The 23,555-nt window shown below is 43.1% G+C and overlaps 1 protein-coding gene across 1 annotated transcript in view; it reads left to right on the top strand.

The window, feature by feature from the left end:
• Window positions 1-23,555, top strand: part of ACSS3 (acyl-CoA synthetase short chain family member 3) — an 87,795-nt gene that overhangs the window by 27,948 nt on the left and 36,292 nt on the right. The window contains exons 4-9 of the mRNA XM_084810397.1: window positions 3,593-3,727; window positions 4,046-4,186; window positions 6,028-6,108; window positions 6,193-6,288; window positions 8,873-9,024; window positions 13,927-14,030. Coding sequence (XP_084666523.1) covers window positions 3,593-3,727; window positions 4,046-4,186; window positions 6,028-6,108; window positions 6,193-6,288; window positions 8,873-9,024; window positions 13,927-14,030 — 709 coding nt within the window. The remainder of the gene's footprint in view (window positions 1-3,592; window positions 3,728-4,045; window positions 4,187-6,027; window positions 6,109-6,192; window positions 6,289-8,872; window positions 9,025-13,926; window positions 14,031-23,555) is intronic.

Genomic DNA, 23,555 nt, shown 5'->3' with positions numbered 1-23,555 from the left:
GCAAAGAAATCGAGGAAAACAATAGAATGGGAAAGACTAGAGATCTCTTCAAGAAAATCGGAGATTTCAAGGGAACGTTTTGTGCAAAGACGGGCATGATAAAAGACAAAGAAGGCAGGGACCTAACAGAAGCAGATGAGATTAAGAAGAGGTGGCAAGAATACACAGAAGAACTATACAGGAAAGATCTTAATGTCCTAGAAAGCCATGATAGTGCGGTCACTGAACTTCAGCTGGACATCCTAGAGAGTGAAGTCAAGTGGGCCTTAGGAAGCATTAGTAACAACAAAGCTAGCGGAGATGACAGTATTCCAGCTGAGCTATTTAAAATCCTAAAAGATGATGCTGTTGAAGTGCTGCACTCAATATGCCAACAAATTTGGAACACTCAACAATGGCCGCAAGACTGGAAAAGGTCAGTTTACATTCCAATTCCAAAGAAGGGCAACGCCAAAGAGTGTTCAAACTACCGCACAATTGCGCTCATTTCACATGCCAGCAAGGTGATGCTCAAAATCCTACAAGCTAGGCTTCAGCAGTATGCAAACCGAGAACTACCGGAAGTACAAGCTGGGTTTCGAAGAGGCAGAGGAACTAGAGATCAAATCGCCAACATTCGCTGGATCATGGAGAAAGCAAGAGAATTCCAGAAAAACGTCTATTTCTGCTTCATTGACTACGCTAAAGCCTTTGATTGTGTGGATCACAACAAACTGTGGCAAATTCTTAAAGTGATGGGAGTACCAGACCACCTTACTTGTCTCCTGAGAAACCTGTATGAGGGTCAAGAAGCAACAGTAAGAACCGGACATGGAACAAAGGTTCGTATAATCAAAGCTATGGTTTTCCCAGTAGCAGCGTATGGCTGTGAGAGCTGGACTATAAGGAAGGCTGAGTGATGTAGAATCGATGCTTTCGAACTGTGGTGCTGGAGAAGACTCTTACGAGCCCCTGGACTGCAAGGAGGTCAAATCAGTCAATCCTAAAGGAAATCAACCCTGACTGCTCTTTGGAAGGACAGATACTGAAGCTCAAATATTTTGGCCACCTGATGCGAAGAGAAAAGTCACTGGAAAAGACCCTGATGCTGGGAAAGACTGAAGGCAAAAGGAGAAGGGGACAGCAGAGGATGAGATGGCTAGATAGCATCACTGATGCGATGAATATGGACTTGAGCACACTTCGGGAGAGAGCGCAGGACAGGAAGGCCTAGCGTGCTATCGTCCCTGGGGTCACAAAGAGTTGGACACGACTGAACAACTGAAGAACAACAAAGTTAAATTTGGCTGTATTAGAGTCTTCACACTGTCTTTGTAGTCTCTTTCTTTCCCTGTTCAAAATTCTCTGTTCAGATTCTTCAGTCATGAAGCTCTTTTAAAATGTGAGGACACAGTCGCTCTTATCCAATCAAAATAATTATTTTCTTATTCTGCTTCAGAGTAGCACATGCACTGTATTAGTTTACTGTAGTTTATCTTGAATTTTAAATAGCTTGGGGAATACTACATAAGGCTGCCATTGATCATTGTTAGTCTTATCAGGCAAACAGTAAAAAAAAAAAAAGAGAGAAAAAAGTGAACATTAAAGATATTAAAAGGCGAATAGTGATCTGGCCACAGTGAAGCGTGCCTTAGTTATATGCTGTTTAGACCCCTGTAACATTGGGCTGCCTTTGAAAAGTGTTAGGAAATTTCATCTGGTCCAGAATGCTATGGCCAGACTGTTGACCAGGGCTAACTATACGGTGCATTTGACTCCTTTGTTACAACAGCTTCACTGGCTACTAGTCCATTTCTGGGCACTACTCAAAGTGCTGGTTATGATCTATAAAGCCCTACATGACTGGGGACAGGGCTATTTGAAAGACCGCATTCTCCCATACAGGTTTGCCTGGGCTTTGAGATCCTCAGCAGTCCCTTCTCTCAGTCCCACTGCGCTCAGGGGCACATTCGGTGGGAACACGAGAAAGGGCCTTTTCTGTGACTGCTTCCAGGCTCTGGGACTCCCTGCCAAGGGAGGCTAGGCTAGCTCCATCTCAGTTGTTCTTCCACTGGCAGGCAAATACATTTTTATTTAGGCAGGCTTTTGGCTTATGTACTGATGTTCATCTTGGGCTTAGATAATCATCAGTGCGTCAGCCAAAAGTCTTCCTAAATAAAAGTCTTTGCTGGAAGGACAGGAAGGGCCTTTGGGCTTTTTCTAAGCTGATGTGTTGCTGAAGCAGCTTTCACTCTGGTGGATGCTGTTTTTTCCCCTTTTTATTAATGTGTGTTTATTTGAAAAGTTTCAATTACATTTTGTTATTTTGTTTGTATTTTATTGTTGGCTGCCTTGAGCACTAATTTTAGTGGAAAAACGGGATATAAATTTAATGAATAAAAATTAAACAAATAATAAAATGATTAAATATGTAAAGTGGAAGTATCAAGAGTTTTCCCAGTGGTAAACCAGTTGCTTGAAGTGTTTGCAATGAGCATGGAACTCAGTCTTTTTTGCCATAGGAAATCTTTCTCAAGTGGATTGAGTTTTTGGCTTGCTGAAATGCATTTTGTGTTGTAGCAAATACTTCCTATGACTAACCTAGGAGTCTCCCTGTACAATGTTCCCCTGACCCCAGGAAAGTTATGTATCAAGTACCCAGTGATCATGCAAACCCATCTTCATTTGTCATCAAACCCATCTGTTTCTACCATGGGCATGCTCGCTCGCCCTTTCTCCAGGAAGTTGAAGTCAACAGCTGTTTCCAGCCAAGTGCACCTAAGAATGCTGGCTGTTTGGGTGACAGATTGCAGGTGTTGCTGTAGCATTTGTATTTGAATGTTACAGACGAGCTGAGATGGCAGCTTGCCTCATCCTGACCCAGATACCCATATTTCTAAGGAAATCCAGAAGATAGCAGGGTTCATCTTGCCACTTCTTTGTAATGTGTCATAGAAGTCTCATGAGTGACTCAAAAAATGGACAAAACCCTCTCCTTTTCTCTCCCTACCCATCTTTTCTCTAATCTTCTTTGTCTTCACAGGTTCGTAGAGTATTTCAGTTTATACTGTAATCTGTTTGGAAACTTGTAATATTGTTATGGGGGATAGAGTGGGTTACAAAACCAATACTTTTTAAAACTGTTTCCTCCTCTCCCCCAGCCCACCTCAGTTCAAGGAGACAAGCGCTGAATTTTCCTTTTTTAAAAATGTCACCCTATAATCATATAAAAGAACCTTTCTCTTACTAAGGAAGAAATGTATATTTACTCTCACTGCAAGTATGTATGGTGTATAAACTCTCTGGGAATACTGGGAGGAATTGCGTGGGCAAAAGGGAATGCTTTTCATTTTCCTGGTGAGCTGGGGATTCTCGATCTGTGGGGAAGGGAGGTGTGATTTACATTTAATCCCTGTTTCCAATAACAGCTTTGGGATCTTATTCACATATGCTTATGTACATGAATTGGAGGTAGAGATATTCATTCAGGATTCTAATTTTGCACTAACTTGTGAAATGATCTAGAGAGCCATAAGATTGTGGGCATTCACACATGTGTGTGTATATATTGAAAATAATATTTTAATTTATAAACCTTTCTTCTGTCTTTTAGCCCAAACTGGTTGTAACGTCAACTTTTGGAATAGAACCTGGAAGAACAGTGGAATATGTACCACTTTTAGAAAAAGCGTTGGAGATGATAAAGCATCAACCTAAGAAAGTTCTGATTTATAGTCGCCTTAACATGGTAGAGTTACAGCAAATCATTGTATATATATTCTTGTACTACTCTTTTAATTTATATTTTCCATGAATATTTTAATTGGAATATTTCATTTCATGAGACTTAGATGGCATTTCATGATCTCAGTAGCAAACCTTCTGCTGCTATGCTTATTTAAAGCATATAATTTTATATGTTTCAATACAGCTGCTAAAATTCTTGTGGTTGAGAGAATAAGCATATCTGATGTCTCCGTAAGGAAGACCTGATGATTTTTGAGCAATTATTTTTTGTGTTCAATGCAGTTTAAATGGTTGCAGTATTCTATCCTTTGGTGTGCAGGGAACTGTCCCTCTTAAACCAGGACGAGATCTAGACTGGTATGAAGAAATTGCAAAAGCAAAGCCATGTGACTGTGTCCCTGTCCTTTCAGACCATCCACTTTATATTCTTTATACATCAGGAACAACTGGCACACCCAAGGTATGCTCTGTCTTTCAGTATAAGCATCTGTGACCAAATTATGTTCTATTCCATATGAGGAAGTATTTAATTAAAAGGCTGAAAATGTTTTCCCAGCTTAGTGCTCATAAGAGATGAGCATTATTGGAGCTGGCTTTAATTGTATTTCATTACTCAACAATACTTTTAATGTTTGAAATGTATTGCCAGTGAATATTTTATTTTGATCCCCCCCCCAAAAAATAATAATAGAACTGTTCCCAGCCTATAGTTGCATCTTTTGTGGTATACTTTTAAGTTTCTAGCTAGCTCCATCATGTCTCTGATCTTCAAATTCTGTTCATTCCCCTAGACGACACTGCACAACTTTGTTCCTGTGTTGTGCTGGATAGGGATAAGATTGAACAACTAAGCTCCAGTATAGTTGTGGCTTATGGATAAGATTGATGAAATATACGTGAAATGTACTGTGTGTACAGAAATAACAAGAAAAGATAGAGAATCTCAGTAATAAACAGGAAACGAAAGGAGTGATTATAGCAACACTGCTAACTTGGATAAGGATAGTTGAGAATGAGAAATGAAAAGAATACTAAGCTGTTGGTCCATGAGGAGAGATGGGAGAATGGCCTCAGAAATTAACAAGAAGTGCAACAGGCTGGATGTGCAAATTATTAACTGGCTGGTAAGGATTCTTTGTAATGTTCAAAGGGGAGATGTGAGAGAGATACTCAAATTTTAGGTGTGGACCTTACTTACTTACTTACTTATTTATTTAAACATTACTATCCTTCAATTCAAAATGTACAGGGAGGTTTACAGTAGCTAGTAAAACACAATAAACAGTAGAGGGAAGTGCTGTAGATAATTACAGCAGGAGGAAAAATGCATTATTAGACATTAAAAGTGTGGGAGAATTAAAGAAAGTCTTTGTCTGGCACCTAAAAGACATGGGCGCCAGATGAGCCTCCCTGGGGTTCCACAAGGTGACACAGCCAAAAACACCCTCTTCGCCTGTATTCCCTCGCGTCACTTCAGATGGCAGAGTAACCTCTTAGTACACTGAGGAAATAACTTGCACATCTCCTTTGAATTACTTCTACTTCAGATTTTACAAAGAAGCAATGTCAACTAGATGTGCAAAGTGTACTCACTTGTGCATCTGGCTGGTTGTGCTCCCTGTAATATCCAAAGCCACTCTGGGTTAGAGCGTAACCAGTCAAGTACTATAGCACGTAACCAGGAAAACCAGGGAAATGTCCCAAGGACAAAGGAAGGCTGTTTGTTTGTTTTTTAAGTTACCTCTGAGACACCGTAAGTGGTGAACATGACAAGTCACGTGTGTGGATTTCCCAGCCCATACTTTTTTCAGATCTGGACTGTGGGGATTGGAAAAGCTGAAGTAGTACTCTCCTGAAATCATAGCTATCTGGGCATGTTCTCTATAGCATTTAGACTGCAAAACACAAGTTTTTATTCTCATAAAGTTTCTGAAGTTTCTCATAAATCTTTCCATACTTTTTATAAATGCATTAGGGTTAGGAATCTTGGTTTACTGAATTGCCTAGATTTTTGTGTCATGAAGTGAGAGGATTTCATTTTCAGGAAAGTATTCAGGGTAACAACCAGGTTCTGAAAACTGATAGTTTTTATTTTAAAATAACAAGTTTCTACATCTCATCATTGCAAAGATAATTTTCCAAAAGTGAAGCTATCTCTGCAGTTCTGGAGGGCTTTTGGGAGTTAGGGGAGAGATGTGAATTGCTTCTGCAAGTTAAATTATGGAAATACTGTTTTTTTTTATGGGAAGAAGTTTCATTGCTTATTTTATTTACAAACGATCTTAATTGCTTCTCACTTAGGGTGTTGTTAGACCAACAGGTGGCTATGCAGTTATGCTAAACTGGACCATGTCAGCAATATATGGCCTTAAATCTAAAGAGGTAATTTCCATTTATATTTTAGTTCATAATTAGGAAAATCAGTGTTTATACCTTTTTATACCTTTTGTTTTGTTTTGTTTTTAGGTCTGGTGGGCAGCATCTGATTTAGGCTGGGTGGTTGGCCATTCTTATATTTGTTATGGACCTCTCCTGCATGGGAATTCAACTATTTTATATGAGGTGACTGCTTATTTTAATGTTGGCTATATTGATTGATCGGTCAGTTGCATTTGAGTTGCGATTCAGCTACATAATCTCTTGAAGCAATCTTAAGCCCCCCCAACACAAAATACACATTACTCCTATGTTACGTAACATGGACTTGCTATTACTACTCTTCAGCGGCTTCATGTAGAAGAACTAGTAGCTTAATGGTCAGTGAAACCCAGCCCTTCCATGAGAGCCAGAACTTGGGGAGCCACCCGCAGTCCATTCAGCAGCCTCATGTTAGCTTGGATGAGGCCTGATGGAAAGCCATGGTTTCCCACTATGTGAACGAGCCACAGCAAGCCTTGGTCTCATGCTCTTCTCCCTTCCCTCTCCTCTTCTTTTGTGTACTAGAAGAGCAGATTGGGAGCTTTTGTTTCTGATTTTAAACAAACCTCATTTTTGTATTACATCAGAATCTGGGCAACTGTGGTTTGTCTAGTTAGTGAAAACAACCCAGGAGCAAACCCAAGTACCTACATGTGTTAGCAAATGATTACCCTTGCAAGTCTACTCTCACTGCTTAAATATTTGTCAGACGGTGCATCTGCTGCTAGATTCACCTTCAAACTCATTGCTTCGCATTTCATAATAAGGTCATTTCCTGTTATTCCTTGCTTCCCATTTGGGGAGAGAGCCTTGTACTCTTTGGATCTTTGTACTCTTGGCTTTCTGTGTTGAAAGAACTCTGCCCTTCCATAACTATAGCTCTCTAATCTGGCCCTCGGACACCTATAAGGAGTCCCCCTCCATCTTGCCACCCATTTGTGTGCTAGGCTGTTTCTGTTTATTTTTCAGGGAGTGAGAAAGTTGGGATGTGGAACTTGCTGCTTGGAGCTGCCAGGAAGAGCTGGGGCAGTGAATTTCACCCCTTCCCCAAACTCCCATCCCACTACAAATTACTGAGGGCTTCCAGTCCCCCTTTGCACTCCTATTCCCCAAATTCAAGCTGAAAGATATCTGTGCAAATGGTCCAAGTTAGTGTAAGGAGACTTCTCCATCCACATTTGTGAAGCACTGTGCTCTTGATTTTAAAGCCAGTCTTGATGCAAGCTTTGGGAATAATGTCCTCAGTGGTCTCTTTGCAGGATTGTCTCCTTTTCCCACAGCCTGGTAAGTAAACACTTCTCTAAGCTCCCATATGTGGGACTGCACAGAATTGAAAATAAAGAAAACATAGCTGCTTACCTGTAATTGTGGTTCTCTTAAGTGAGTATTCTGTCCAATCACACAACCTTCACTCCATCCCTACAGCTGTTCAGAAGGCATGGCTTTTATAGTTCTAGATACCCATTAGACATATTCTCTGTTACAGTCTGTGGAGATAATTGAATAGGGAGGCTCCTCATCACAATGTGGGATTTTACTGCACATGTGTGAGGGAAGGGAGCCAGTTCTCCTAATCTTCCAGAGCTTTATAGAAGGTCCTACCGGTGGTCTGCATAGCCACATTCCTGTACGTGGGACTACCTAGAATAACTATTCCAAAGAACAACCATTACAGTAAGCAACTCTATTTTCCAGGGTTGCATCTGGTTAATTTTGCTGGTCTGTCTCCTAGTATAATTTTGAGGTGTAGGAAGTCACAGCTTGTTAAGGAGATGCTGTTGTATGACAGCAAAACCCAGTGGGTGAAACCTTTTGATCCCATGTTAATTCCTTGTTGTGTTGCCCTGTTTTTGAAGAACCACACAGATAGCCAGGTGGGGTTTAGCTGTATTTCCTACATACCAAAACAAGGGTAGAACCAGCTTGCATGCCTTGGAGAATGGATACACATTTTTAGCAGGAGGAACTAACAGGAATGCCAGCTGTATTGTTTTGTTATTTGGGAAGAACAACAAATTCCCACCTCGTTATTTCAGAAGCCATTTATTTGGGAGAGGGTCATTTGTATTCCAATGGGAGTTAAGTGTGGGAAGAAGAGATGAACTATCTGGGTGTCCACATGTACTCCTCATGCCATAGGTGTCAGGGGTAGCATTGGTTTGGTTCATTTTGCTCAGGTGCATAGGCTGCTCCTATGCATCAGTGGTTAGAATGCATTTTTAGTGGTTAGAACGTTGGACTAGGACTGTGCAGATCTGGGCTAAAATCCCTACTTGGTGATGAAGCTCGCTGGGTGTCCTTGGGCCAGTCACTTTTCTCTCAGCCTAACCTGCCTCACAAGATTGTTGTGAGGATAAAACAAGGGCAGGGAAGTCATGTACACCACCTTGAGTTCCTTGGAAGAAAGGCAGGATATAAATGTGATACATAAATACAACAACAACAACAACAAATTAAGATTAAAATTTGATGCTGACATGTAAGGATTCGAAACTTCACGCTCACTTTGTATCTGAACTTAGTGCATTTTGAGTGAGTCGTGAGACAGAACTGAGGCATTTAATGGTGCAGCAAATGAACCGTTTTCTCACATTTGTACAAGAGCATTTTACCAGTTGCTTCAACACCCTGCTCTGCTGACAAGTAGATAGTACTGCTGCATTCAGGGCGTAAAGAATTATGGAACACATTTTGCCCAATTACAGTTTTACAACCAATCCCTTCATAGGGGAAACCCGTGGGAACACCAGATGCTGGTGCGTTTTTCCGTGTGTTGGCAGAGCATGGAGTGGCTGCCTTTTTTACTGCGCCAACTGCAATTAGAGCAATCCGTCAACAGGACCCTGAGGCTGCCTTGGGGAAGCAGTACAATCTGACAAGGTGAGCTTAAGTTATACTGCAAGCTTTTTTTTTTAATTTACTATTAGGAATGTTCCCCAAATGTACATAGAGTCTTGAGTTCAGCTAGTTATGTAGATGCTATAACAAATAGGTTATGTGTGTGCATATTTACTATGGCTTGATTTGCATGTAACTTTCCCAATCATTAGGGCTGTGCCTCAGGCTCGCATGCTCTTCCCTTGCTCTGATTTCCTCTGTCCCTTAATTGTTTGAGCAAACCATAATTTGCTGTAGTGCTTGACTCAGTCAAATTATATCTCACATCAGCCTTCCCCAACCTGGTTCCCTCCATATCTAGTGGATTACAACTCCCATCATCCCCACTGAGCATGGAGGCACCATGTTTACATAAACTCTTGTTTTCCTGCAAAACAGAACTGGAAAAGAAGGTTTGAAGAAGGTTTCTAATTCTAGCTTGGAAGCAAACTGTAGCCCATTATATGGGAAGGGGCGCCATAAGTACAGTGGGGAGCGTGGCCTTGCTACTAGCTCTGCTGTTGACTTTGTGCCCCCTATGGGTCCTTCCCTCTTAATGCCTGCACATAAGCATGAACATTTTCAAATGAGCAACAATACATGGACATTGAGGGGCTTGGACCAGCAGGGCTGCTACGTAGGGGGCAGAACCATGATGTCGGGTGGGGCCATTGGGGCCGTTTCACTTCCATTTGTACTTATGGAGCCCCTTCATGTGTATATTATGTAAAGGGACTAAAGGTTGGATCAGGAGACATTTTTCTCCCTCTCTCATAATACGAGAGCCCAGGGACATCCCATGAAGTTGACTGGTGGGAGAATCAGGACATATAAAAGAAAGCACTTCTTCACACAGCACATAGTTAAACTACGGAATTCACTTCCACAGGATGTCGTGATGGCCACCAATTGGAATGGCTTTAAAAGGGGGTTAGACAAAATCCTGGAGGAGAAGACTATCAAAGACTATTAGTCCTGATGGCTATATGCTACCTCCAGTATCAGAGGCTGTATGCCCATGTACACCAGTTGCTGGGGAACATGGGTGGGAGGGTGATGCTGAACTCATGCCCTGCTTGCGTGTTTCCCGTGGGCAGCTGGTTGGCCAGCACATGAACAGAATGCTGGACGAGATGGCCCCTTGGTCTGATCCAGCATGGCTCTTCTTAAGTTCTTATGTTTTCACAAGCCGAAGTTTACCTGATTTGGACATAATGGCAAACGGTGGTTTGCTGAAATAAGAGAAGTACAGAGTTGGAGCATTTGAGAGGAAGAGGGTTTGCATGAGCCTGAGGCATGACCCTGATAGCCAAACTATGATGCTACTCCTACATGTGAACAAGCCAACCCTATGAGAGTTCATAAGTATCACAATCTTCTGTTGCCCACCAGAATATATCTATTAAAATATCTTCAGGGTGTCTTAATGAAGTTATTGTTTCCATTTCAGGCATTCTTAATTATGAATTCCAGGAAAGTAGTTGTGTTACTAGGTAAAACCACCCCAAGACTCTTGTGTCACCTTTAAAGACTAACCGGAGAGTAAGTCCCATTGAACTCAGTGAGGTTTACCTCTGATTAGACATGTGTAGGATGGCACTGTAAAATAGTTATTGTAGCACACATATTTTTTCTGATGAAACAGGATCTTGAGTATTAACACTCATACCCAAAATCTGGTTATCCATTAAGGTATCACAGGTTTTTTTGTTTAGTTATGAGAGTTCATTTTAGAATCTAGCAGAGCTATTAGGATCATGTATAATCAGACAGAATGTAACTTCTTTCTTTTGAAGTAACTATATGAGGACTTCTGATTGCATTATTGATGACTGAACTGTTTGTTGCTTTATATTAAAGATACCATAGTATCCAGTGGAGACTGATGGCTACGATGTCAGTGGGGCTGTGAATCCACTCTGGGTTTCAGTCAGAACTCTAAAGGAGCTATCCAAGGTGCTGAACTCCCCCTCCAAAATAGGTTCAGCACTTTGGATAGCTCCTTTAGAGGTCTGACTCATTCTGACTTAAACCCAGAATGGATTCACAGCCTCACTGACAACAGAGCCACCAGCCTCCACTGACAATATTCTACTTGTTGGAGTGGAAAGGAAAGTTGAGGGTTTTTTTTTTGTAGCCTCCAGAAGATTGATGGCATGGTTTTGTCTTACACATCCAAGGTTGCACCGACAAAATTGCTGTAGAGATTGGCTTGCATAGGTGGCACATAGATCGTGTAGGAAAGAGTACCGTGGTTTTCTTTCACTTGAGTTAAACTAGGTTTAGTATGCTACATGAACCACAGCAGCTTGAGCAGCACCATTTCAACATGTCATTAATCACATTAAACTTAGCATACATTATTCTACAAAACAAAATATATTTTATTGGAGCGCCACTAAATAATTCATCTGTAGCTGTTAAATCGCAGACCTAACTTCTGTCCTCATCTGTTTTATTCAGTCATTTAATTTGACAGATATTGCCAAATTAAGGCAATTTAAGATATTTAGGTTGTCTGTTAACTCAACTCTCTTTTATGGTTTGCAACTCACCTCTGCCATGTGCAGAACACTGCCTTACACACATTTCTCATGTATCTGTCGTTGGGCCTATTCATATTACTTAGCTCCTGGGATTCTACCATGGTGAGATTGTGAGGAAGCCTTGGCTTGTGTGCTGCGGTCTCTGCTCCTGTCACAGCAGATAGAAGTGAACAACTGAACTGGGGAGATCCTGCGTTTTAACTGAATGTGTTATCTCAGTGATCCTCTTGAGAGAGTACCCACTTCACAACAGATTGCTGTCAGCTAAGAAGTGTTGCAGGGGTGGTGGGTGATGGCAGAAGAGGACCTGCAGCTGTTCTTGCTGCCTGCAGCACATGCCAGTCAGCTGTGTGTGTGTGTTGGTGGCCATAGTAAGGGGAAAGTATAATATCCCTTTATAAACAGCAGAGTCTTATGGCACCGTAAAGGCTAACAAGAAGGGGACTCAGCCCATAAAAGCTTGTTGTTGTTGTTCAGTCGTTAAGTCGTGTCTGACTCTTCGTGACCCCATGGACCATAGCACGCCAGGCCTTCCTGTCCTCCGCTCTCTCCTGGAGTGTGCTCAAGTTCATATTCATCGCATCAGTGATGCTATCTAGCCATCTCATCCTCTGCCGTCCCCTTCTCCTTTTGCCTTCAATTTTTCCCAGCATCACGGTCTTTTCCAGTGACTTTTCTCTTCGCATTAGGTGGCCAAAATATTTGCGCTTCAGCTTCAGTATCTGTCCTTCCAATGAGCAGTCAGGGTTGATTTCCTTTAGGATTGACTGATTTGACCTCCTTGCAGTCCAGGGGACTCGTAAGAGTCTTCTCCAGCACCACAGTTCGAAAGCATCGATTCTTCGGCGCTCAGCCTTCCTTATAGTCTAGGTCTCACAGCCATACATTACTACTGGGAAAACCATAGTTTTGATTAGTCGGACCTTTGTCGGCAAGGTGATGTCTCTGCTTCTTTCTCTGCTGTCTAGGTTTGCCATAGCTTTCCTCCCAAGGAGCAAGCGTCTTTTAATTTCATGGCTACAGTCACCGTCTGCGGTGATCTTGGAGCCCAAGAAAGTAAAATCTGTCACTGCTTCCATTTCTTCCCCTTCTATATGCCAGGAAATGATGGGGCCAGATGCCATGAGCTTAGTTTTTTTAATGTTGAGTTTCAAACCAGCTTTTGCACTCTCCACGTTCACCCTCAACAAGAGGCTCTTTAGATTCTCTTCGCTTTCTGCCATTAGGGTGGTATCGTCTGTGTATCTGAGGTTATTGATAATTCTCCCGGCAATCTTAATTCCGACCTGTGATTCATCCAACCTGGTGTTTCTCATGATGTACTCTGCATATAAGTTAAATAAGCAAGGTGACAATATGCAGCCTTGTCATACTCCTTTCCCAATTTTGAACCAATCGGTTGTTCCATGTCTGGTTCTTACTGTTGCTTCTTGACCCTCGTACAGGTTTCTCAGGAGACAGGTAAGGTGGTCTGGTACTCCCATCTCTTTAAGAATTTGCCACAGTTTGTTGTGATGCTTCCTAAGGCCCACTTGACTTCACTCTCTAGAATGTCTGGCTCAAGTTCAGTGACCGCACTATCATGGCTATCAGGGACATTAAGATCTTTCCTGTATAGTTCTTCTGTGTATTCTTTCCACCTCTTCTTAATCTCATCTGTTAATGTTAATTAACAGATGAGATTAATGAGATTAATTAATTAACATCTGTTAATTAATCGCTTCTGTTAGGTCCCTGCCTTCTTTGTCCTTTATCATGCCTGTCTTTGCACAAAACGTTCCCTTGAGATCTCCGATTTTCTTGAAAGGATCTCTAGTCTTTCCCATTGTATTGTTTTCCTCGATTTCTTTGTATTGTTCATTTAAGAAGGCTTTCTTGTCTCTCCTTGCTATTCTCTGGAACTGTGCATTCAGATGGATATATCTTCCCCTTTCTCCTTTGCTTTTCGCTTCCCTTCTTTCCTCAGCTACTTGTAAAGCCTCATCAGACAGCCCCTTTGCTTTCTTGCATTTCTTTTTCTTTGGGATGGATTGAGTTGCTGCCTCCTGAACAATTGTTAGTCTTTCAGGTGACACAAGACTCTTTGTTGTTTTTGCTGCAGCAGACTAACATGGAAATCCCTTTATATAAAATTTATAAGTTGAGGAAGAGAGAGAGGCTAAAGTTCCTTCCTCTTCCCCGTCATGAATAGAGGGGGGAGGTTGTTTGTTTTAAGCAGGGGCGGAGGTATACCCAAACCTTTCTGTGGGATATAAGTTCTATAGTTTATAAGAGCAAACACACAACAATAACCTCCTTTGTTCTGTGTTTCTCTTCCTTTACTGGGGAGTAACGTTGAAAATAATCCTGTTTAATGTAGGTTTCGAACATTGTTTGTAGCTGGTGAACGCTGTGACGTGGATACATTGGAATGGTGCAAAAAAATCTTCAAGGTCCCAGTTTTGGATCATTGGTGGCAAACTGGTGAGTTTTGTACAATTAATGAAAAACAGCAGATGTCACCTGTTTGTGTTTCAAACAAATTTAATTCCTCCTTACAGAAGTAGATAGTTCAGATTCCGTTCTTCACTTGTCCATAGACTCTATGGCTGTGGTTTAATGTATTCTCTTTGTGCTTTTCTTCTGGCGCCTCTTATTCTGTCTGTACTTGCTGGTCTCAGAGAAGTAGGTTATTCAGTTTCTTTAGAGGTCAGGAGTTACCTGACCATTTTTCTCTTAGAAGAACAAAAGACTGAAGCATCACTCCAATCCTTGCCGTGGTTATCCATTAACTAGTGACATCCAGGCTGGACTACTGGGGCTCCCTTTGAAGACAGTTTGGAAACTTCAGCTGGTGCAGAACGCGGCCACCCAAATGTTGGTAGTGGCGAGGTGGTCAAATCATATTGCTTCATTTCTGAGTCCAGTTTAAAGTGCTGTTTTGACCTTTGAAGCCTTAAACAAATTGAAAGTAAATTACTTGAAGGACCGCCTTCACCCATACTAGCCTGTCTGCTCTTTAAGATCAGCAATGGAGGTTCTTCTTACTTGCCCACCTTTGAGGGCAGCTAAGTGGGCAAGTACATGACAGAGGGCCTTTTCCACAACCTCTGGAATGGGTTGACATCTGGAGTTTGTCAAGCCCCATCATAGCAAGCTTTTAGGAAGCCCTGGAAACTTACTTGTTTTCTTTGGCCTTGTTTTGATTATGTTTTGTTGGGTATTTGACTGCAATTGTGTTTTATATTTTGGTACCGTCTGGGCTAGATGTTTATTGCTGGTGTTTGTCCATTTTATTAATTTTTGCTATTGCAGCATTGTATAGGATTTTATTGTTGTAAGCCAACTTGGGAGAGGGCTTTTGCCCTTAAAGGCAGACTAGAAATATTGTAAATAAATATATCCACCTATTCGCAAAGTGGGTGTCCTGTGCACAGAAGTGCTGGCTGGCAAAAAAGGGAAGGGATAGGGTTGGAGGGTGTCCCTACTGGGACCTCAGAATATGCAGGGGAATTCTGCTTGTTAGGGGGGAAGAGCCTCAACCGTTCCCAAGCCAGCTGTGAGCAAGACTGCATGTGAACTCTGCTTTCATGCTGCTGCTAGTAGATGTTGGCAGCAAACTACCCTCAGCTGCAAGGGGTGGCTGGTAGGCTGAAAGGAAGCAAGGCTTGAGATAGGGGAAGGAATTGCCTTTGGAGGATGAGCCCTCTAGGGCCTATTCCTTCAGGCAGTTCTCTATCCCATCCCATGTAATGGCTGCAGAGACCGGAAAGGAGAGTGGGGGGATGACAGCTCAGCACTCCCTGCTTTTGGCCCAGGTTGCTTTTGGTCCAGCATGAGCACCTTGAGGTTGGGGGATGAATGCAGCTTCCCACATTTACCCCTTGAGGTTGCCAGAAGCCCTTCTCCAGTAGCTTTGGGGCTGGTGGGGAGAGCCAGCTCTCATGTTCCATCCTCAAAGACCCTGTAGAGGCTAAACAGCCACTGCTGCCTCTCTGCTTGAGTCCGGAAGTCCCATCTCAAGCGGGGGTGGGAGGAGTTGGGTGGGTCTGCTTTATGGAGACTGACTGAGCCAAGCATTTCCTGGTTGAAGCAGAAAAAGCACCTGAGGTGCCAACTATCCCCGGAGCCGGCTTTATGAAGTCATAGAATCATAGAATAGTAGGGTTGGAAGGGGCCTACAAGACCATCGAGTCCGACCCCCTGCTCAATGCAGGAATCCAAGTCAGACCATCCCTGACAGATGGCTGTCCAGCTGTCCTCTAGAGCCAGCCTCATTGAGCTGGGAAGCGTGGGTGGAGACAGGTTGAATAGGGAGGGCAAAAAGGGAAGAAATGGCTTCTATGTCTTATTCCTTTTTTCTCTGCCCCCAGTCCCAACAACATGGAAGTTTTTCCCTGTGTCCTCACGTTATGAATATTTATATAATTAGCCAACTAATCAACTGAAGATATGTAACAAACATATAAATTAATCCAGCAAATACACTTTACATTCCAACAGTTCCCCAGAGCTTTTAATTTCCCTCCCACCTGCAGTTTCATCAAAGTCTTACTACTGCTACATCCACTGGGTTCAGTATCTATCTGATTTTATACCACTGTTCAATATGGAATTATTAGGGTCATTTACAGAACTTAAAAATAGAAAGAAAATACAAGAAAAAATCATTAAACAGCATAGTTCAAGGTGCTGGTTATCATGTTTAAACCCCTAAACGGCTTGGGGCCAAAACCCCAGACAAACACATCCCCCTATGTCATCCTGCCTGTGCAGGAAAGTCTTCAGGGTAAGCCTTTCTCTGAGTACTATCAGTGGGACAAAGATATTATGTATTTACAAAAGACAGGGCCTTCTCTTTGGTGGTGCCCCTACTTTGGAATGCCTTCTTGAGGGAGATACGATTAGTGCCAATCTTGCTTTCTTTTCAGTGCCAAATCAAAACATACCTTTTTGCCAAGCATTTTACATTTTTTTTTTTTAAGTTTGATTTTTGTTTGCAGGTTGAACACTTCTTATGTGTCTTGCCTTGCAATTTTATCATCATCATTATTATTATATTGCATTTGTTTTTTTAAATAATGTACACTGCCCTAGAGGATCCTTTGTGGTTGAAGGGCAATTTTTACATGTTAAAAAATAAAATAAAAAACAGCAATAAAATCCATGATAAAAACTCCTTCTGATCTAAACACCTGGGGAAAATAAAAAAGATCTTTACCCAGCACTGAAAAGACATTAACTGTGCAATCCTAGGGTCCCTTGAAGAGCATCCTCAGGGCTGTAGGAGACTGTGGACCTCTTGCAGGCAGGGAGGTCCTTTTGTAGAGGGCCTCCCTGGACAGTGTTTCCACCTGTGGCTGCCCCGCTGGCAGTACTCTGCCAGTGGTTATGGCAAAAAGGGGACACTCTATTATCTGTTGGGTGGATAGGTGGAGGTTTTGGATCTGCCAGGTCTGAAGCCCCCTCGTTCCCCACCCACATCCTAGAAATGGGGGGAAAGGTACGCCAGCCCTGGAGATGGTATACAAAAGACAAGCCAGCAAGTGAAAAGGGAGGAAAGTAGGTTTAAAACCAGCCCCACCTTCTGCCTTGGCCAACACGAACCTGGCAGGGTTTAGGAAATGGCAGTTCCTCCATCAAAGTCTCTTCCCCCTTGCCCCCTCCTCAGGACTGGTATGTAAAGTAGGCCCTAGGTACACCTCCTTGGGGAGATAGTTCTGCAAATGAGCACCATAACAGAGGGCCTTCAACAGTTGTTCTCCCTTTGCTCAGCATCGGTTGCTTTTCAGCTGATCTGCCTTTTGTTGACTTCTCTTTAGTGTCAGTCAGGGCCAAACTGCACATTGTCTTAAAAGTGTAGCATGTAGCTCCACTTTACATTTACTTACAAGTACGGTGGCCACTTGTGAATCACCAGAAAAAGAGGGCATTTATTACCAAAAAATAGTACAAAAGAGGACACCTATTTGCATATGCTAATTTATATTAGCATATTTATATTAGCATACACAGCCTCCCTTGCTTTTCAAACGAGGTCCTCCAATCAGATTCACCACAGCAGCAGTTAGGCCTATCTATATAAGGAGGCACACTTGCGAGGGAGCCAGCTCTCTGAACGTGAGGAGCCCCAGGGACAAAGTGTCAGCAAACAAGCGAGTTAAGCAACTGTGTGAGTTTGGCAACAGGGCGAGGAAGCCAGGGCAGGGAACTCTGCCCTCCCTACTCTGTACTCACAGTAAGTATCTGTAAATAATTCCCCCAACTCCTCGTAGTAAACAACTAAGTTTTCCAGGGAGAATGCACCCAAATAAACCAGTTATGAAGGTAGAAAGCCAGCAAGGGGGTGGGAGCTATCCATTGTATTGCACTGAGTGCCACATGTACAACTGTTTACCTGCTGGACGGAAGTCCTGGGTGTGTGCTAGGTGTAATGAGCTCCAGGCTCTCAGGGAACAAGTTTGTTCCTTGAGGCCAAGGTTGCTGACCTGGAGAACCTAAGAGAGCCAGAGAGATTGGTGACCTATTAGCTTCAGCGACCTATGAGCTGTGTCCCACTCCCAGGGTGACAGCTCCTCTGCTGTCACAAAGAATGCAGGTTTCGGAGAAGGAGGGCGTCATGCTGATGAAGAGGGAAACAATCCTTTAGAAGGGACCCATTCCTCAGAAGATGAACAAATATCCTCTCGCACTGAGGATGTGCCTCCGGGGGGAGGGGGGCTCATAGTAGTGGAAGATTTGATCATTAGGCATATAGACAGCTGGGTTTGTGATGGGCATATAGGCCTCATGGTGAATTGCCTGCCTGGTGTGAAGGTTGCGGATATCACGTGCTGTCTATATAGCCTAGTGCTGTGGTGGAGTCAGTGGTCGTGGTCCATGTTGGTACCAACGATGTGGGGAAATGTAGTCATGAGGTCCTGGAAGCCAAATATAGGTTGCTAGGTAGGAAGGTGAGATCCAGGACCACCAAGGTGGCTTTCTCTGAAATACTACCTGTTTCACATGCAGGGCTAGCTAGACAGGCGAAGCTGTGGAGACTCAATGTGTGGATGTGACGGTGGTGCAGGGAGGAGGGGTTCAGATTTGTTAGGCACTGGGAAATGTTTTGGGACAGGCCAGGCCTGTACAAGAGGGACAGGCTCCACTTGAACCAAAATGGAACCAGGCTGCTGGTGCTAAACCCTGGGGGAAAGCCGACAGGAGCTGGGAAGCATCTGGTTTGGGTTAAATCATCCCAAAGGGATGAAGATGAAAATGTTTGTGATTGCCCAAATGTAGACGGGGAGGAAATAGGCCAGGAGCACATGGGAGAACATAATAGCCAATCAAAGGGGCCAACATCCCATAGCAAAAGATGCACACGCCAGAGGCATCTGGGGAGGGATACCGTGTATAGGTGTTTTTATGCAAATGCTAGAAGTCTCTGAGCCAAAATGAGAGAACTGGAGTGCTTGATTTTAAAGGAAAACCTGGATATAGTGGGCGTTACAGAAACCTGGTGGAGCGGAGAGAACCAGTGGGATACGGTCATCTCTGGAAATAAACTCTATAGGAAGGACAGGGAACGGCGAAGTGAGGGAGTTGTTGCCCTGTACGTCAAAGAGGGCATAGTATCAAGTGGACTAAAACACCTAAAAGGGGTAGGCTCTTCCACAGAAGCACTGTGGGTGACAATACCAGTGCTAGGGACATGTTATCATCCCCCAGACCAGAATGCTCAGAGTGACCTTGAGATGGAAAACAAAATCAGGGAGGCCTCCAAACAAGGAAGTGTTGTAATAATGGGTGACTTCAATTACATTGACTGGATAAATGCATGTTCCAGCCATGACAAAGAGATTAAATTTCTCGATGCCCTAAACGATTGTGCCCTAGAACAGTTGGTCATGGAACTGACCAGAGGGGAGGCGACCTTGGATTTAATCCTCAGTGGTGTCGCCCAGGATCCAGTATGAGATGTAAGTGTTGTTGAACCACTTGGAAACAGTGATCACAGTGCTATCAGATTTAATATATATTTGAGTGTAAAATTGCCCAGGAAGTCCAATACAGTCACATTTGACTTCAGAAGAGGACACTTCTCTAAAATGAGGGAACTGGTGAAAAGGGAGTTAAAAGAGATTACTCAAAACCACAATAATAGAAGCCCAGCTAAAATGTATACACAGGTTAGGAGAGGTAGCCCCAAGTCCAAAAGGTCACCAGCACGGTTAACGAGGAGTGTTACGGGAGCTAAGAGAGAAAAGAGAGGTTCCTTCAGAAAATGGAAGTCTTGCCCAAGTGAGGAAAACAAAAGGGAGCACAAACTTGCACAAAGGCAATGCAAGCAGATAAGAAGAGATGCAAAAAAGCATTTTGAAGAGCATATCGCTAACAACATCAAGGCCAACAATAAAGATTTTTTCAGTGTATCAGAAGCAGAAAACCAGCTAGGGAGGCAGTTGGACCATTGGATGACAGTGGTGTTAAAGGAGTACTGAAGGAGGATAAGGAGACTGCAGATAAACTGAACAAATTCTTTTCATCTGTCTTCACCGCAGAAGATATAGGACAGATACCTGTGCCTGAACTGATGTTTTCAGGAAGGGAGTCTGAGGAACTGAGGCAGATAGTGGCAACAAAAGATGAAGTTCTCAACCTAATTGATAAATTGAAAGCAAATAAATCACCAGGCCCCGATGGTATCCATCCTAGAGTTCTCAAAGAACCCAACTATGAAGTTGCTGATCTTCTAAACAAAATAAGATCAGCCTCTATACCAGAGGACTGGAAGATGGCCAATGCAACACCAGTTTTCAAAAAGGGATCCAGGGGGGATCCAGGAAATTACAAGGCTGTTAGCTTAACGTTTGTTCTGGGTAAATTGGTTGAAGGCATTATTAAAGATAAACTTAGTGAGCATATAGAAGGGCAAGCTGTGCTAAAAAAAAGAATCAATACGGCTTCCGCAAAGGTAAGTCCTGTCTCACTAACCCTTTAGAGTTCCTTGAGAGTGTCAATAAACACGTAGACAGGGGAGATCCAGTAGACACTGTTTACTTGGACTTCCAAAAGGCTTTTGACAAAGTCCTTCACCAAAGACTCCTGAAAAAACTTAGCAGACATGGAATAAGAGGACAGGTCCTCTTATGGATCAGTAACTGCTTAAAGAACAGAAAGCAGAGAGTAGGAATAAATGGTAAATTCTCCCAATGGAGGGAAGTAAATAGTAGGGTCCCACAGGGATCTGTATTAGGACCAATGCTTTTCAGCCTGTTCATAAATGATCATCTGGAATTAGGAGTGAGCAGTGAAGTGGCCAAGTTTGCGAATGATATCAAATTCTTTAGGTTGGTTAAAACAAAAAGGGATTGTGAAGGTCTCCAAAAGGATCTCTCCAAACTGGGACAATGGGCATCTAAATGGCAAATGCGGTTCAATGTAAGCAAGTGTAAAGGGATGCACGCTGGGGCAAAAATCTCAACTTCAAGCATAGCCTGATGGGATCTGAGCTAGTGGTGACTGACCAGGAAAAAGATCTTGGGTTGTGGTGGACAGCTCAATGAAGATGTCAACCCAGTGTGCAGCCACTGTAAAAAAGGCAAACTCCATGTTAGGCGTAATTAGAAAAGGGATTGAGAATGAAACTGCCAACATCATACTGCCCCTATACAAATCTATGGTGCGTCCACATTTAGAATACTGTGTCCAATTCTGGTCACCACACCTAAATAAAGATATTGTAGAGCTGGAAATAGTGGAGAAAAGGGCAACTAAAATGATCAAGGGGCTGGAGCATCTCCCCTATGAGAGAAGGTTCAACAGCTGGGATTGCTTAGCTCGTAAAAAAGGAGGGTAGGGGGAGACATGGTAGAGGTCTACAAAATTATGCATGGTGTGGAGAATGTGGATAGGGAGCTTAAAATCAATTCTGGGTAAATTGTGGAGAATGTGGATAGGGAGACATTTTTCTCCCTCTCTCAAAATCCTAGAACCTGGGTCATCCTATGAAGCTGATGGGTGGGAGATTCAGGACAGATAAAAGGAAGTACTTCTTCACACAGTGCATAAACTATGGGATTTACTACCACAAGATGCATTGATGGCCACTAATTTGAATGGCTTTAAAAGGGGGTTTAACATATTCCTGGTGGAAAAAGCTATCGATGGCTACTAGTCTTGATGGCGATGTGCTACCTCCAGTACCAGAGGCGGTGAGCCTATGTACACTAGTTGTTGGGGAATATGGGTGGGAAGGTGCTGTTGCACTCATGCCCTGCTTGTGGGTTCCCAGTTGACAGCTGGTTGGCCACTGTGTGAACGGAATGCTGGACTAGATGGACCCTTGGTCTGATCCAGCATGGCTCTTCTTATGTTCTTATATGTAAATATGCAAGTTTAGAAATAATTACTCTACTTGAAATAGAAATACAATACAGTGTGGAAGACGATGACCAGATGACCTGTGTACCTTGCTCAGTCTGCAGTCCAGGTGCTGCTGATGGGCAACTTCAAGGCCCAGCTTTTTCTTCTGATGGTTCTGCCCTTCAACTAGAGGACAGTTTCAAATAGAGGACTGTCCTCTGTAGAAGAGGATGCATGGCAACTGTACTTACAGATCAGGACTACAGTGCATGGGGAGGGGAGGTTTTAAACCTTCCCCCTCATCTGCTTCCCTCACAATATACCCTCTGAGTGGTAATATTTACCATTGATGGAGGCTTTTTTTCTTCTAATTTCCATGCTGGGTGAGGGGTGGAGAGTTCGGGAGGGAAGTGACTGTGAGGGAGGTATAAAACTCCCCTATCTCTGTGTGGTCTTGATCTGGATCAGCCTCCCCCATACTTACTTGTGAGTAAATAAAAAGTAGTGGAGCAGCTGCACACTATGGATTTAACACAATGTGTCAGTTTGCAGTAGCTGGGCCTAGTTTTGTTTACTCTCTGTCCTTCAAAATCCAGAAGATTAATATCTTTACTCGGGTAGAGAATCTCACTAAACAGTCCCATCTTTTGCCTTCCAGTCCAGAACTCCCTCTCCCTCTGACAATTCACTGGTGGGCTGACATGGAGCAAACCCTCCTGCTCATGCAAGTGGTTTACTCACATGAACAGTGTGACATTAGAGCCACAAACTCAGTGAAAAGAAAAATTAGAAGTGTGAGTTTTCTTTTAATAGAAGTGGAGCTGCAATTGTGAAGCAAAACCTAAAAGTGCTAGATTAAGTAGTATTAGCATCTGTGATCATTTTTCTTGCAAGTTCCTCTAGTATATAGTATATTCACCACAGTGCCCTATGATTCATTATCTGGACTATGGCGTATATTCTTCTCTGCAGACATATTTTGTCCTGCAAGAATTACATCAGTTGCATCTTTGTCCCATCACCTTTTGGGTGGGGCTGCAGCTCAGTGGTAGAATGCATGCTTTGCATGCAGAATGCCCCCAGGTTCAGTCCCTGGCATCTCCAGGTTAGGGTAGGAACGACCTCTGTCTTAAACCCAGGGAGCCACAGCCAGTACGGCAGCATCCTATATTCCTCTCTTTTGTGTGTTTTTCTTTCCTCTGTAGAGAATTGCCTAGAGCACAGTGGGCAACTTTGGAGGTCCCCTTGGTTGCTATCAGGGGCCACCCCCACCCCCTGCTGCTGAAGTTGCTGCTGTGGCGCTGAATTGCCACCGAATTTTGGTGGTGCATGCAGTGAGGATGCACCTTGTTTTAAAGGCAAGTCGTGCTCCCAGAAGAACATGATTTGCCATTAAAACTCACTGCACACCTTATTTTAAAGGGGGAAAGCATCTTTTTGCTACCACTGCTCTAGCACTCTGGGAGACAGAAGGGGCTACAAAACAGGCCCGGGGAGGGTGCTTTATGTTTCCCACTCCTGGCCTAGTGGAAAGGATGGCATGGGCTACATGACAGATGGAAGGCAGGCAGGTTTGAAAAATACCTTGGATTTCTGTGAGTTTTTTTTTTTTTTTTTTAGTAGTGATTAAATCTTTCCTGCATGTTAAGATGGTAGTACTTC

The sequence above is a fragment of the Heloderma suspectum genome, chromosome 7 (assembly GCF_057233095.1).
Source record: "Heloderma suspectum isolate Gila_16-S chromosome 7, 16-S_ref, whole genome shotgun sequence".
Lineage (NCBI taxonomy): Eukaryota > Metazoa > Chordata > Lepidosauria > Squamata > Helodermatidae > Heloderma > Heloderma suspectum.
This window is presented reverse-complemented; position numbering and strand designations above follow the sequence as displayed.